General features: G+C 34.2%; 1 protein-coding gene across 5 annotated transcripts in view; it reads right to left on the bottom strand.

The window, feature by feature from the left end:
* Positions 1 to 16,919, bottom strand: part of XRCC4 (X-ray repair cross complementing 4) — a 316,828-nt gene that overhangs the window by 286,985 nt on the left and 12,924 nt on the right. For all 5 annotated transcript variants that reach the window (XR_006716996.1, XR_006716992.1, XM_045497214.1 and 2 more), the window contains exons 2-3: positions 16,183 to 16,331; positions 8,793 to 8,968 (exon numbers count right to left, since the gene is read on the bottom strand). Coding sequence is in view for 3 of the 5 variants with exons in the window: in XM_045497214.1 (XP_045353170.1) it covers positions 8,793 to 8,968; positions 16,183 to 16,321 (315 nt within the window). In the remaining 2 variants the exon portion in view is untranslated. The remainder of the gene's footprint in view (positions 1 to 8,792; positions 8,969 to 16,182; positions 16,332 to 16,919) is intronic.

Below are 16,919 nucleotides of genomic sequence, written 5' to 3'. Positions count from 1 at the left end.
AATGGTCTAAAAACCCCAATTCAAAGACAGAGATTGACAAGCTGAATATAAAAAAGCAAAATCCAACTATATGCTTCTTCAAAGAAACCGAATTTAATTAAAGACAAAAACAGTCAAAAGCAAAAGGATGGAAAAAGATCACGCTAACCCCTATCAAAAATTAAAAAAAAAAAAAAAAGAATAGGAGTACTAATGTTTTAAGTAGATTTTACCTCAAAGAATATTAATGGTTTGAAGGTCACTTCATAATGATAAAAGGGTCAAATCATCAAGAGGACATGACAAACCATTAAGGTTTGAACCTTCAAACAAAGATTCAAAATACATGAAGCAAGACTTGATAGTACTGCAAAGGGAAATAAACAAATCCAGATTTACAATTGTAGATTTGAACATGTTTTCAGTCATTGATAGAACAATTAAATAGAAAGCAACCAAGAAAACAGAAAACTTAAACAAGATTAACCACACTGACCTGACATTTAAGGAACAATCCACCCAACAACAGCAGAATATTTCCTTCAAGTGCACTCAGATCACTGAACAAGAGAGACCAGATTCAGGGCCTTACTACACATCCAAGTAAACTTAAAGGCTTCAAGTCATATTATGTTTGCTAACAACAATGGACCTAAATTAAAAACCAGTAACAGAAAAATATCTGGAATATTAAACAACATCAACAACAACAACAAAAACCCAAATTGGAACTAAATTATGAACTTCCAAATAATTCATGAGTGGAAAATGAAATCAAAAGGAAAACTGGTAAATTTTCCTTTATTTAAACGAAATAAAAACAAAACCATGACATACCAAAATTTGTGAAATGCAGTTAAAGCAGCACTTGGTAGGCAAGTTAGATCCTGAAATGCCTATATTAGTAAGAAGAAAGATCTCAAGTCAATGACCTAGGATTCTATATCGGAATGACAAACTGATAAAAGATTTACAAGACCTACACTTTGAAAACTACAAACGGCCAAGGGATTAAGGAATACTAAATCAGTATTTCTCAACTTTGACACTAATGATGTTTTGGACCAGGTATTTCTTTGTTGTATAAGCCTGTTCCTCTGCATTGCACGATGTTTAGCAGCATCCCTGTCTTCTACTCACCTGATGCCAGGAGCAGCTGCTAACTGTGGCAATTAAAAGTGTCTCCAGATATTGCCAAATGTCCCTAGTAGAGCAAAATCTCCCCCAGGTGAGAACCACTAACCTAAATAAATGGAGAAAAAGATCTGTTCACAAGATAGAAGACTCAATATTGTTAAGATGTCAGCTCTGTAGATTCAAGTATTCCCCGTCAAAGATTTCAGCAAACTTATTTGCAGAAATTGACAGACTGATTCTACATCTCATAAGAAAATTTGAAGTGTATACAAATTATCCAAAACAACTTTGAAAAAGAACAAAGTTGAAGGACATACACTACCTGATTACAAGAACTATTCAAAACAATTTAGGGTTTGTACAGAGATAAATCAATAGATCAATGGAGCAGACCAGAATCCAGATATAGTCCTATACATACATGATCAAGTGGTTCTCAAAGTAGAAGAAAATTCAGTGGAGAATTCAACAAATGATGCTACAACTAAATATCCATATGCAAAAGATGAGCTTCAATCCATATCCTGCACTATAAACAAAAATTAACTCAAAATGTATCACAGACTCTAAATGTAAAACCTAAAATTATAAAACTCATACATGAGAGCTCAAGAGAAAAATCTATGATCTGAAGGTAGGCAAATATTTATTAGACATGGTATCAAAACCATGATCCATAAAAGAAAAATTCAACTTCCTTAAAAATAAGAATTTTTCCTCCTCTCCAACAAACAAGAATAAGGTATTCCTAAATCATGTATCTGTTAAAGAACTAGAATGTAGAACATATAGAGAACTCTTCAAAACTCACTAAAACAAGAAACCCAGTAAAAAATAGGATCTGAATAAATATGTCACTAAAAAAATTATATTGATGGCAAATATCATTAGACATTAGGGAAATGCAAATGAAATACAATTAAATACTATCACATACTCAATAGAATACCTAAAATTAAAAATATGAACTGGAATTTTTCACATCCTGCTGGTGGGATTACAAAATACTACAACCACTATGGAAAATTGTTTATTGGTTTTTTTAAATAGTAAAGAGTCACCTGCCATTTAACTCAACTATTCTTTTTTTTTTTAAGTTTATTTATTTTAAGAGAGAGATAGCATGAGTGGGGTAGGGGCAGAGAGAGGGAGAAAGAGAGAATCCAAAGCAGGCTCCACACTGTCAGTGCAGAGCCCCATGTCAGGCTTGAACTCAGGAACCATGAGATCATGACCTGAGCCAAAATCTAAAGTTAGACACTTAACCAGTGGAGCCACCCAGGCGCCCCTTAAGTCAACTATTCTACTCCTAAGTATTATCCAAGAAAAATGAAACATTTCCACACAAAGATCACTACACAAATATTCATGGAGCTTCATTTCTTATAGTCCAAAACTAGAAATCACCCAAATGACCATCAACTGGTGAATGCATAAATTGGGGTATACTCATAAAATGCAATACTACTCAGTATTTAAAAAAAAAAAAAAAAGGAAGAAAGAAAGAAAGAAAGAAAGAGAAATGAACAATTCACACAATAACCTGGAAGAATCTCAAAATAATTACGCTGAGTGAATGAAGTCAGACCAAGGTGGGGGAGGGGGGGACTACCTACTGTAAGATTATATTTATATGAAATTCTAGAAAATGTACAATAATCTATGGTAACAGAAAGTGGTTCTATGGGGACTGACTGGGGGACAAGCAGGTGTGGGAGGGGAGAATGACAAAGGTAAACAAAACAGTCTGCTGGGGAAGGAGGATATCATTACCTTGACTGTGGTCAAAGTTTGTTAAAATGTATCAAAATGTGTACTTTCTATATGCACATTATATATCAATAAAGCTGTTATAAAAAACATACCCACAAAAAGATTTACACATCAATGTATACAGCTGCTTTACTCACAGTAGCTGACTACTGGAAACCAACCACACACACACATCTAAAAGTGAATGTGGTATATCTGCACAAGAGAATACTGCTCAAAAATCAAAAGAAGTGAGTTGCTGATATACAACACATTATGATGAATCTCAAAAACATTATACCATGTAAAGTTACATAAAAGAGTTCATAATGTATGGTTCCATTTATATGAAATTCTAAAACAGGCAAAGCTAATTTGTAATGACAGAGAACAGTGGTTGCCTGGGGCCTGGAGGGTAGGCAGGGTTTGGGGAGAAAAGGGGTGTAATTGGGGAATGACTGAAAAGAGGCATAAAGGAACTGTCTGGAGTGATGAAAAACGTACATTTAACAGAAAGTACATTTTATCATATGTACATTATACATAAACTAAATTAAAAAAATTTTTTTCGGGTATTTAAGACAGAAGCTTAGGGGAACCTGGGTGACTCAATTGTTTAAGTGTCAGACTTTGGCTCAGGTAATCATCTCAGGGTTTGTGTATCCAAGCCCTGCGTCCAGCTCTGCACTGACAGCTCAGAGCCTGGAACCTGCTTCGGATTCTGTGCCTCCCTCTCTCTCTGCCCCTCTCCAGCTCACACATTGTCTTTCTCCCTCTCTCTCTCTCTCTCTCTCTCTTTCTCTGTCTCTCTCTCAAAGATAAATATTTTTAAAAATTTTGTTTTAATTAAAAAAAAAAAAAAAGACAGAGGCCTAGATTCTATCCTAACTCAATACTTACTGCTTTTCTTAGGAACTTGTTTAAGCCTTCAGCATCTGTTTTCTCACATATAAACAATAACAAGGTGAAGTGAGTACATGTTAAAGGAAACTGACTGACAAGTAAGAAGCAATATTAATATTATAAGCACTCAAAAGTCCTTCTAGAGCATAACTTTTCCATGTTATTTTCTACTTCTGTCTTTAGTTTGTTTCATTCCTGAACTACAGAAGAAAAAACTAAAATATAATGACTTTGAGATGAAGGCAAGAAAAAGCAAAAGTTCTCAAAGACGAAATAGTATAACTGAAAATTAATAATCTTCTTAAAGTAAAAATTCTATTGTCTCTCTTATGGCTTGACTAGAGAATACATACTTTGAGCAGGATTTCTGTACCACTTAGATTACTGATTTAGTTCCCACATTCCAATGAAGTAGGAAAATTATGAAGTCTTTAATATATAAATGGTAGATGTGTACAAATATTTCTATTACAGAAATAAAGAATACTATTATTTTTTTTCAGGCATTCAAAGAACACATTTCCAACCCATACTCTCACAAACCTGAAAGCAATTACACTTTTGACAAAGTCTTTGGCAGAATATCATATAAAGGCTCAAATTCTGATATTTCATCTGGAAATACCCATTTGAATCCAAAGTCCCCAAACCACAGGGACACATGACAATTATACAGGATTTTGGACTGATGTTTTTACAAACCACTTTGGCTGCTTTGGGCGAACTTATTGTACTTCATTTTTATATATCTGAAAATGAAAATTAAATAGCTATAGTGAAGTTGTGTGAAGTTAGAATACATTTTTTATTTAAAAAGTTACAATATATAGCAAGATACAAATTAGCCTGTACCTTGCTAGATCTTGCAACATTTTTTGAACTAAAACATGACTGAAACAATTGTTTATAATGAAAATGCTACAGAAATAACCCTGTAACAATAAAAGTGAAACCGTCTAAATGACATATCAATCTCTCATAAATGTTAACATGCAGAAATTGTTAGTTGCCCCTCTATCTCTACCTTCCCCTTTTTACATGGTAATGGAAATTACTGGGCATAGAACACAGCTGACGATCACATTTCACAGATTTTCTTGCAGTGAGATGAAGCTTTGTGACTTAGTTCTGGACAATGGGATGTAAGCAAAAGTAATGTATGCAACTTTAGGTCATGGCCTTAAAGAAAATACACACGCTCTTTATTTTCTCCTTAACTCAGTCCTATTGCCTAAAAGGTGAACATAACAGCAAAGCCAAAGCAGCCTTCTTGGACCAGTAGATAAAAACTGTCTGTTAAAAATGGCAAGGCGGGGAATGCCTGGGTGGCTCAGTCGGTAGCTCAGTGGGTCCAGAGTCTCTCTCTCTGCCTCTCCCCAACTCGCTCATGCTCTCTCTCTTTCTCTCTCTCAAAAACAAACAAAAAATAAAAATAAATAAATAAATAAGTAAAAATGTCAAGGCAACAGGATTTAAAAAAGACTGGGCTTCCAACATCATAAAGCCATTATATTAACCCAGGACTGCCCATCTGTATTTTTAAATCAAAGAAAAACAAACCTCGAAGGTACTTAAGTTGTCAAATTTTCAGCCTAAACTGTATCCCAGCTTCTGATCATGCGGGCAGTGGAGACAAAGAAAAATGCATAAAAAATAAACTTTACTATAATTCTAAAACAGACCCGTAGCTAATCCTCTTTTGTGTGTGTGTGTGTGTGTGTGTGTGTGCGCGCGCGCGTGTGCGTGTGCACGCGCATGTGTGTATTATGTTTAATTGTGCTTCAAACCTCATGGCTTTCCTTCATTAGGGCTATTTTTTAGAGCTATAAAACCGCAGTATGTTAGATGACCTGTAATGAACCCAAGAAATCACTTTAAACCTTTATAGATGAGAAAACAGAAGTATGAGCAAACAAATAATGAGCCCAAGGTTATTCTTATCAAAAATTATTAGATCTTTTTTTTGTGGCTCATAAACAAGTTTTTTCTGAAGAAAAAGAGCAAGTTATGAAAGGAAAAAAGGAAAACATTATTAACTAAGATGTATTGTTTGCATGACAAAGAATATACTGCAAAATCAGGAATTGCAAATGGCAAGAAAATAACAATGACTTATGAAGTATAAGAAAAATCTCTCCTGAATGGGGGCTACTACTTATAATGAAAAGATGAGTTCTAAATACTTGCATAATATGTTTTCATCTAGAATAATCTACTGCCAACAGAAAAATATCGGTGATAGGGCAGGAAGGGTACCAGAGGTTTGTACTGTGTGGAGAAAGGTAATGTCTAGCTGGTCATTCAACATTTATTCCAATGGCAATTAAGTTAAGATAAAAACACCTATGTTATCTTTAAAGAAAAACTAATTAGAGCATAAATGAAATTTTGGGTGTTATGAGCTCAAAAGGAATCTCATGACAATTATGTACACACTCCCTACAAAAAAGGTATATAACATCCACATTATACATTTTTAAATATTTCATTGCTTTGGATTGACAATTATTTCACTCTGATAAAACACAAGATAGTATTTTCAAAAACTCACATATTTTTGAATACAAAAATCAGCCATTACTTTCTTTAAAAAATTTTCCTCTTAAAAGATTTTTGTTAAAGAATATTTTATATAAATTTCAAGTAAGTCTTATATGACTGAATACCCGAAATGCTCAAATTATGCAGTGATCTCCAGCACAGAATTAAAAACATAAAACTTCTTGAACTAATGGCAACAAATGCCTAAAAACCACGACCCTGAGAGGTATGAAACTGGTAGTAACTGTACTTAGGACTCATGGGATATCCTTTGCACTGGGAGAGTAAACTTACGACAACAAACGACAGGATTCACTACAACTCTCTGGAATGAATCTACATTCATTCTTTTCTTCTAAGTATAAGAAGATTTTGGCCACAATCGGATGTCTGTGTCCATCAAGAAAAGGATTACAAATTCCTTTTAAATTTTTACATCATCCAAAGCACTATAACCCTTAAGAAGGATTCTGCCATGTGTCCGATTGTCCGCATATTTTTGCCAGCAGATGAATTTACAAGGTATTGTCACTATGAAATTCAATTTCAGAAACACATCCTGAAGCACTGGGAGATTCCCATGGCAGTTTGGCCAAATGAACTTGTAATTTTCATCTGCATCCATAAGGCTGACCACAGCACCACAAACTGAAAGTTACACTTCATTCAAATATCCAAAAATATCTTTCAAGTATGCCAACTCATGAAAAAACTCATGAAACTCTTCTGAGAGCACCATTTCTTTTTCTCATAAGCAAATTAATAGATGAAAAATAAGGAAGCAGTTATCTAGACTACAGTGTAGTGCTCTAAGACATATCCTGGGACATACTGGGAATCTCTTATTCTGTTTCCATTTCTTGAGAAAACCTGTTGAAAAGGTGGCGTTTCAAGGTTTTCTCTCTCTCAATAAAGTTGATTATATCCAAGGCGGTAAGCAAGACACCTTTTAGGATAATTGTCACAGTTTTTAATGCTGATTCATGCCAAGCCAATTGTAAAAGACATAGATCATGAATCCTTGAAGTTCTTTCTTCACAAAAGCAGCAAAATCAGATGTACTTCCAAGTACTCCATCCAAATCCAAGCAAACCCCCCAAGTCAAATACAGCAAAAGCCTTTCAGGCTTCCAATAGGTAACTCACAATCTTGGAATTTCTCACGCATCAGTGTACATAAAACAGATAAAAACCAGAAACTAGCTACATGAAATAATGTCAGTCATTACACATGAATGCTTGTTGAATGGGAAATGGTACTACTCCCAATTTGATGATAATCTGCTTCAAAGTATCAGAAGAAAAAGTCGAGAGCTCTTTTGAACATAACATCATTTGATTGTGCTTCGGTCATAGGAAAGAACACTTTGCAATAAATAACAAAATTTCAGTAGTCAGTTCAGACCTTACCTAACCTATTTTAGATTATCATTTTAAGGACCTCAGCATGTTGAAACTTACATAAATTGGATAAGTAGAAAAAGTATGTATCTTCTAAACAGAAATAATTACCGAAGCCAGTCTCTCTGTGTTATTCTCTATAGGTTAACATACATTTCAAAATAATGATTCCATCTGTTGCTTTACATGTTTCTCTAATTGGTGAAATCCCTTTAATCATTCTGAATTAAAGAGTCATTTTAAAGGAATTTTTTTAACTCAATTTAGTTCCAGCACAAATTGCCAATAACTGTCTCTAAACATAATGGGCTAAAAATTTCCCTCCCTGTATTCTACTATAGACGTCGTATCAGAATGATAAACCACTGGTCAAAAGCAAATAATTCAAACTCTAATTATACCATAAACTTAGGTAAAATATATAAACAGTACATTTTGATGCATATGTTTGATACAGAAACCACCCACTTTGATCTGAATTGGTATAGGAACTAAAGAGGACAAGTAGCAGATATTCTTGTCTGTAAAGCATGTAAGCCTTGAAAAACTTGGGTTGAAATTTATTCCTATTTTAGTATTTCTAAGTTTGATACATAAATAAAATACCTTAATTCCCAAGGACATGTCTTACTGAACTTAATTTTTTCAATTTGTAATTTCAAATACATTCTAATGAAGTTGAGAATAAGTCATCATTATTAAATATTCATTGGAAAATATATATTCTTTCTTAAAATCAGTATTTTCCAAAACGTATTACAATAAACTTTGCCTCAGTGGTCCAAAGCTTCTGACCCCACTTTTCAGAACTATTGATTCATGTAATTATCTCTATTATCCTTATTTTTAAACCATTAGCAACTAAATACATTTCCTAATAATTATTTTTCACAATTAATTAATATGAAGCATTTAATGACTATAATGTTGAATGAAGCATTCTTCCAACTTGGAAACAAAGTACTTTTCAAACTCTGATTTCCTAGGTATTCTGGTAATAATAAGCTAGTTACTTAGAAAATTCCTCAATAAATGCTCTGACATTTTACCACTTACAGTATTACGGAAAGTTTTACTTACTGAAACATCTTTCAGGTTTTTCTCAAAGGAGAAATGACAAGACTCTTTAGAAAAATCAAACTTGTATGCATCAGCTGGTCCTCCTCCTGATATCAATACTTTCCTCAGTTCATCAACATATTTCTCTTTTTCCATTGCCATGTCATCAGCTTCTTGAGAAATCTCTGATTCGGAAACTATGGGGGACAAAAATAAGTTTCAAAATGAAAAATAAATTCCTAAACATGAGAACATACTTGATTACCTGTTACTCCTAATTTATCACTTATGTTACAGAAATTTAAACAAAAGGTAAAACCAATCCCCATATCACACGTTTTTAAGTAAAATTATACCATTTAACTGAACTAGCAATTTTTTAAAATGTTATTATTTACTTTTGAGAGAGAGTGTGTGTGTGAACAGGGGAGGGGCAGAGAGAGAGGGGCACAGAGCATCTGAAGCAGGCTCTGAACTGACAGCAGAGAGAGCCCAATGCGGGGCTCGAACTCACGAACCATGAGATCATGACCTGAGCCTAAGTCAGAAGCTTAACTGACTGAGCCACCCTGGTGCACCTGAACCTAGTCGTTTTTAAGAAACATGTTAATTTAGCCTCAAATCTCATCTGAAAAACATTAGACTCCTTGCATTTTTTTCTGCCCTCAAATGAAATACATGCATTGTAACTTCCTAGAAAAACTACGGTCTTGTATACCTGTTCCTATGTCAAAGTCAGATAAATTATTCCTTATGATGATTAATACGCTCAGTATTTTACAACATCTTTCTTGTCTCAATTATTAAAGAGATAAAATAGTCTATAGCCTATTTTTCACTCACATGGGCTGAGTCAAATTAAAGTAAAAATGGAGTTCATTCTTCTCATCTCATTATGTGCCAACAATAAAGAAAGTGGATGAGGCAAGTGATGAGGAAGAAAAGAGAAGGGAATTAATATTTATTGAGTGTCGCCTGTGTGACATACAGTATATTACAGATCCGGCTTCCAATTCTCTCACCTAGGTATATTGAAAGCTGATGCTCTATTCATCTATAGAAATTGTTACTTCAACAATTATATCCTCAATTCTAGATATTCTCTTTCTTTTTCATAATATCCTGTTCCACACCCTTCCTTTAAATATTGGAAGGCTTTAAATATACTTAAAATCTCTTTCAGATTGGTCTCCATGCAGGGTCCTTAGAGTATTAATTCCATTTCTACTACCTGCTGACACATTCTCATTCTGGTTTTTGCCTTTCAAGCTTTGCAATGTTTGAACAAGCCTCTCCTCTAGCCAGAGTATCATCTGATCTGGGAAACAGAGGTGGCCTTAAATGAAGGTTCCTAGTTTAACTTTCTTGGAGTCTCTATAGGCCTTAACAGCTCTGGAACAGTTTTGAAAGTTACCTTCTTCACTTGTTTTTTACATCTGAAGCAGAGAGTTCAAACGTAAATCCCCCACCCCTCATTCATTTGTAACACAGGCTTAGGGATCTGATTTTTGTGGATTTTTTTAAAGTTTATTTATTTTGAGAGAGAGTGGAGGGAGGGGAAGAGAGAAAGAAAGAGAGAGACTCCTAAGCAAGGTCTGTGCTCAAAGTGCAGCCCCAGTGGAGCTCAACCTCACAAAATCAAGAGTCCGGAGGCTTAACTGACTGAGCCACCCAGGCGCCCCTGATTTTTGTTCACGCTTTTATTCACTCATAGCTCTTAGTGACTGGTCTGATTCTATGTTGCATCTTCAAACCAGAGAGTAGCTTTTTGTTTTTGTTCTGTTTTTCTTTTTTAGGATGATTTCATTAACAGGATAACTTTTCAGTTTCCTTTCTTGACATTGAGAGCGAGTTCCAGTTCCTTGACAGGCCTGCACTCTCAACATTCCGCCCCACTGAGGTAGTGCAGTCACAGCCATTTAGACACACATCTAGTTCAGATATTCCATGGACCTATAGTTAAGTTCTAGTTCCCATTAACCACTTTGGTTTCCCGATACCTTTTCGTAGATGGCACCTGGGATTTCCCTTTATTACATTCTAAAGCTGCAACGTGTCTTTTTGCTTTTCAAATTACAAGATTTAACCTAACATTCGTTTGAAACATGTGTGTGGTTGGATGGTTTCCTGTGTCAATTCAGGCTACTGCAATGATGAAAGACTCATGTGGTCCCATCTTTTTATATTCAAAGGTTACATTTATCCATTTTATCCCTTATAACACTGATAGACATTTTCATTTCTCAAATGCTAAAATTGAGGCTCAGAGCAAGTAATGCTCTATGGACACAGAGTAGATACGTGGTCAAACTGGGGTTCATACTTATCGTCTCTGCTTGTTTTGTTTTGTGGTGAGGCAGATACGGGACACTGGAAAAACTATTTCTTTCCATGATATTAAAAAAAATACATTAGTATGATATACTACAGAATATACTACAATGGAATCTTTACTAAAGAATCTCCAAAAATTTAACATGGATTTTCATTCCACTGGTCTGAATCCTATCAACTGTATATGGAAGCCTCATGACAGGCAATGAAGAAAAGGGTTTGAAATATCTCCATATATTTTTCATTACCCTTTTTTGGTAAGTTCTGATATTAAAATATGAATGTTAACACAGACTTTGAAAAGAGGTAAGAATAAAGATATTTTATATTCTTTTTAAAAATATTTTATGTTCTTTATGTGATTTTACAGCTTCTAAAATACTTTCATATATTTTGTCTACCTCTGAAGCAGAGGCAGATTTAAGATGATCACCACTATCAAATCTAACTGACCTTCTAAATACCCTATTGGTGCTTCTGAAAAAAAAAAAAAAAACATAAAAATAAGAAGACAAATGCTTCCTTTTAAGGAATAATTTCATATTTTATAATTTTGAAGTTATAAAGACCTAGGATGAGAAAATATTTCACAGAGAAATAGGAAATACATCTGTAGAAACCATCTTTAATGCCACTACAGAAAAAATTTATAAGAAAACACAAAAGAAAATTATGTCTACTGATGAAATATCCAGTAAAAAGCATTCTAAATTTCATTAAAATGAAAAGATATCTACCTGAAAATATTTCAGAGAATTTATTGATTCAACTCTCTTATTCAAAACAATACTTAATCAGCATCTACTATGTGCCAGGTAACATTCTACGCACCAGGGATACAAGTTTAACAGACAGAGAAAAATGCCAGCCTTATGCAGCCTAGATTCAAGTGCTAACATCTTAGGTATTCTCTTTGATATTCTCTTATGTTATGCCATCTGTGAAATGCTGTGATGATTATTGTTATGGAACATGCCGTTTTTGAGAAAAAAAAACCATAAAAAGAAATTTTCTATTTACACTTCCCCCTTTAAAAACTGTGAGAAAAAAATTCAGAAAAAAATGTACTTGAACATTTCCATTAATGGTAAATGTGAAATTTTGACTGCCTATTTAAAACTTCAATCCCGGAAAAACTTGGTCACCAGTTTTGAATTTTGTGCTAAGAACATCTGGAAGAAGCACAGCTGTAAGCATTCAATGTTCCAAAACCTTTGGTGACCAAAAATAAAAGCCATGGAAATAATAAAACTCAGCAAGGATACAGCTGAACCGCATAATAATGGCATAAAAAGGGAGCAGGCCAACATGACCAAAAACCAAGGAATTGTTCTCAGACATGTAGGAATCAAGAAAGCATCATTTTAACACTATTTGTGGGTAGATGAAGATGTAAATAAGGAACGAAGATTTTTTCTTTTGGATCCTTATGTATAAGGAACCGAAGACCGTGCATATCCTAGGTTTGTGTCAGTGCTTCGAAGACCACCTCATTATCCCATTAGGGATCTTGCTGTTTTGATGTTCATTTATTTGAGAGAGAGAGAGAAAGAGAGAGCACATGCAGGCAGGGGAGGGACAGAGAGAGAGACAGGATCCCAAGGAGGATCCCAAGCACGCTCTGCATTGTGCTGCATTGTGAGTTGTAGAGCCTGAAGTGGGACTCGATCTCACAAACTGTGAGATCCTGACCTGAGCAAAAATCAAGAGGCAGACGCTTAACCAACTGAGCTTCCCGGGCGCCCCCTATTAAGGATCTTTGATGATATCACATCATGGACCTACTCTACTACCTTTATTAAAAATCCTTTGTCCACTGAACCCTGTCACATAATCTCCAAATAGGTCACTAAATATCAATGCTTAGGCCACATATAAGTAGATATAATTATGTGACAATAAATGTGTTAATAAAGTTTAATTTACTTTTCAATGAACTTTAAACTACTCTAGAGATGGGTAATATACGTTTCTCCTCACTGACTGAAATTCTTATAAAGGTCACATAATAGTCATCAATCATTAACCTACTTTGTGACTTAACTCTGCGATATAACCCTCTATAATGTTGAAGTGATGACAGACCACATGATAATTAGACCTCAAAACATTCATTAGATAAAACATTACTAATGGAAAAGAAATCAGTGAATTTAGTGTGTGGGAGATTAAAAGGAACCCCACATCCTTTTAATTTCACTCAAATGAAAAGAGAAAAAAAATTATCCAAATTGAAGGTTGCAGCAATCAAAAAATTGTACAAAAAAACAGGATGAGGTATAGGAAGGAAATCCATTTTCATGTTTCAATTATGTAATTGTTTCAATGTTCTTAATCATGTTATTGTCTATCTATAAAGTGCCAAACCAAGTCATATTTATGTAATAAGCCTTAACTAAACATGGAAACAATGTTATATTATTTGGCTTGATACTTTGTCCCTGAAATGTACACAAGAAAACAGAAATGAATAATGAAAGATATAAAACATTTGTGAAATTAAAACTTAAATATTTTTGAAAATAAAATGACCATATATGGTGCATTATAAAATGTTCTGTTTGAAAGCCTGTTTAGTAAGGAAGCCAAAATGTTAACAATTCACCAAGGATACAGAAATCATACATCACATTTTTCTCACACTATTCATTAGCTGGAAAACAAACGGCAAAATATACTACATTTACAACTAATGTCAACATTAAATAAATATACAACTGGAGTTTTCATTAAAAAACATGCTAACTCTAAAATAAATGGTTCTCTTTCTTTTCTTTCCTGGCAAGTTTTATATATTTGAGGCATCTTTTCATTCTCTCTTTGAATATCTATTGTGCATGTATTTTCTAGGCACTGGTCTAGATACTTCTAAACAATAACTGATGAATCACATGCATTCCTTGCTCCTAATTAATCTAGCCTAGCGAAACAATATTCATAATACTAGTATTAAGAACAACTGCCAGCACATTCTGTTTGACATACACAAAATGTTCCATAAATGTAAATTCAACTTAAATTTCCGGTTAAATCAAGATTTAACAGTTAATCAGAGTACTCGTTTATTCCCAATCCTTAGTAATAAAAAAAAAATTAAAACAACATTTTATTGTTCTTTTCTTTGGTGAATGAAGTTTACTAACTAGATTACAATTTATATTTTCTTTTGATAATTACATCTCTTAAAGCACCTCAAAGTCATCTGTCTAATCATAACTTATTATACAGAATAAGCCATTTGTCAATTGTGAATATCTATGTTATAAAGAAAGTATTCAGTATTCCCTACATACAAGCAACCACTTCACCTAGGACCCGTATCCTGGGCTGTGCAGTTGAAACTGCTCTCTCTCCAGATAACTGGCATTAACCTACTGCTATGATCTTCAACCCTATGCACCTCCTTTTCAAAACAGAGCTATTGTCACCTGGGTACACCTTTACCAGCATACACAGAACTAACCTGACAAGTTCTTCTGACTCATAAAAGGCAACAACTGATTTCTCTTACATAGAAATTTACAGCTGGGGCAACTGGGTGGCTTAGCTGGTTGATCATCTGACTCTTGATTTCAGCTCAAGTCATGATCTCAGGGTCATGAGATGAAGCCTTACATCAGGCTCCATGCTAAGCTTCTCTCTCTCTCTCTCTCTCTCTCTCTCTCTCTCTCTCCCCATCTGTCCCTCTCCCCTGCTTGCGCTCTTAAAAAAAAAAAAAAAAGGAAATTTACAGCTTAAACAGAGACCATAACAGGCACTGTAAACATTATCCTTGAAAACTCTTTATTTTAATAATACTTATATCGGCATTCCTTGCTGTCAAAAAAGGAGAATTAAAATAAATAAATAAATAAACTCTGCAAGTATAAATTCAGTTTGACTGCACTGTGTAACAGAATTTTTAACATCCAAGAAAGAAAACTTTACCATGTAATTTTAAAAGACGATATAATAATTACAGTAACAAGTTTTAGGGAAATATTTCAAAATTGATAGAAGATACAAATGGTATATAAATTAACATGACAAATTTATTTTACCTAAAACATTATTTACAACATAACTCTAGAAATGACTGTTACATAACTGCATAAATACTTTTTCAAATCTTTCAATAAAATACTTTAATAGAGTATAAAAACTGCTATATGAGCAAAAGATAATTCCATGTATTTTCACTTTAGACCTGCCATGTTCCACAAATAATTAATTGCAGGGGCATCAGACTTTTTAAAAGATCACTGCCAAACATAAATTAAAAGTCTATTTCATGAAGTAATAGCAAAAATACCACATACAGTTTGAACCTTGATTTACAAAATTTTACACCACGGATTCTGTTTTGTTTTTGTTACATATGTAATGCATGTATACTAGAAAATAATTCAAACAATATAAGTGTGTGAAACAAAAAGCAAATCACTACCACCCCACTCCTCCAAGCCAACACAATCCCTTGGCCCAGCCAACCCCCCTTCTTATGCCTCCCAGTATTTCCCTGGGGTCCTGAAAATACATATATGTATAAAGTACTATCTATGTTTTGTATAAAGACATCATTTAAAAACCCCGACCTCAGGGCGCCTGGGTGGCGCAGTCGGTTAAGCATCCCACTTCAGCCAGGTCACGATCTCGCGGTCCGTGAGTTCAAGCCCTGCGTCAGGCTCTGGGCTGATGGCTCAGAGCCTGGAGCCTGTTTCCGATTCTGTGTCTCCCTCTCTCTCTGTCCCTCCCCCGTTCGTGCTCTGTCTCTCTCTGTCCCAAAAATAAATAAACGTTGAAAAAAAAAAATTAAAAAAAAATAAAAACCCTGACCAACTCTAAGTATTAAGACTAAACTACTAACCAGAATTTACTGGGTTACATGCTTATTTATCTATCCTTCTATTAATTATATAAAATGGCATTCAATCTTACAAATCTACACGTAAATTAGACAGCAATACCAAGTAAAAGCAATCATGCTCATTTTACCCAGTACCTACTAAAGAAACATTTTAATATGAAGTATCACTGAGGACTAAAAAACAGCACATTACTGAAATTTCACCTTTAAAAAACTTGCTTTGAATATTACCTGTTCCGGTCCATGCTGACTGACCATCAGTAAGTGTAATAACAAAACCAGCTGCTAGCGTTCTCTCCCAAGCAATTTGTAGAAAATGAATTATATCTGGTTCAGAAGCAAAACAAATTCTGCTTACTTTTCTTTCCATTTCTGGTCACCTGTTATAAAATAATTAAATTAATATTTTTGTAAGAAACTTTGGCTATCAAATAATAATGTTTTCTTTTTTTCTTAATTTTTTAATGTTTATTTATTTTTGAGAGACAGAGAGAGACAGAACATGAGTGGGGGAGGAGCAGAGAGAGACAGGTAGATACAGAATCTGAAGCAGGCTCCAGGCTCTGAGCTGTCAGCACAGAGCCCGAAGCAGGGCTCAAACTCACAAACTGTAAGATCATGACCTGAGCCAAAGTGGACATTTAGCCAACTGAGCCACCCAGGCACCCTAAATAATAAGGTTTTCTATATTGGTCTCTCAGCTACACAAAGCACCAAGGAAATATTAGTAAAATAGAACACTGTACAATAGTTAACCAAGCATCAAACAGTAAATCATAGTTCTATTCAATATTGGTTTATAATTTTTACAAATAAAACAGAAGCCTGCAAGTGCCAAACGAGTTGCCCAAGTTGTGTGCTGAAAAAAAAAAAAAAAACTATGCTCACCAATATGAAGAGTAAAGACTTTTCTTACTAATCCCACTTTCATTTCTAATGATTAGAGATTCTTTTTCTATGAATACAAA

The sequence above is a fragment of the Leopardus geoffroyi genome, chromosome A1, assembly GCF_018350155.1.
Source record: "Leopardus geoffroyi isolate Oge1 chromosome A1, O.geoffroyi_Oge1_pat1.0, whole genome shotgun sequence".
NCBI classification, from domain to species: domain Eukaryota; kingdom Metazoa; phylum Chordata; class Mammalia; order Carnivora; family Felidae; genus Leopardus; species Leopardus geoffroyi.
The sequence above is the reverse complement of the archived record's forward strand: the minus strand, read 5'-3'. Positions and strand labels throughout refer to the sequence as shown.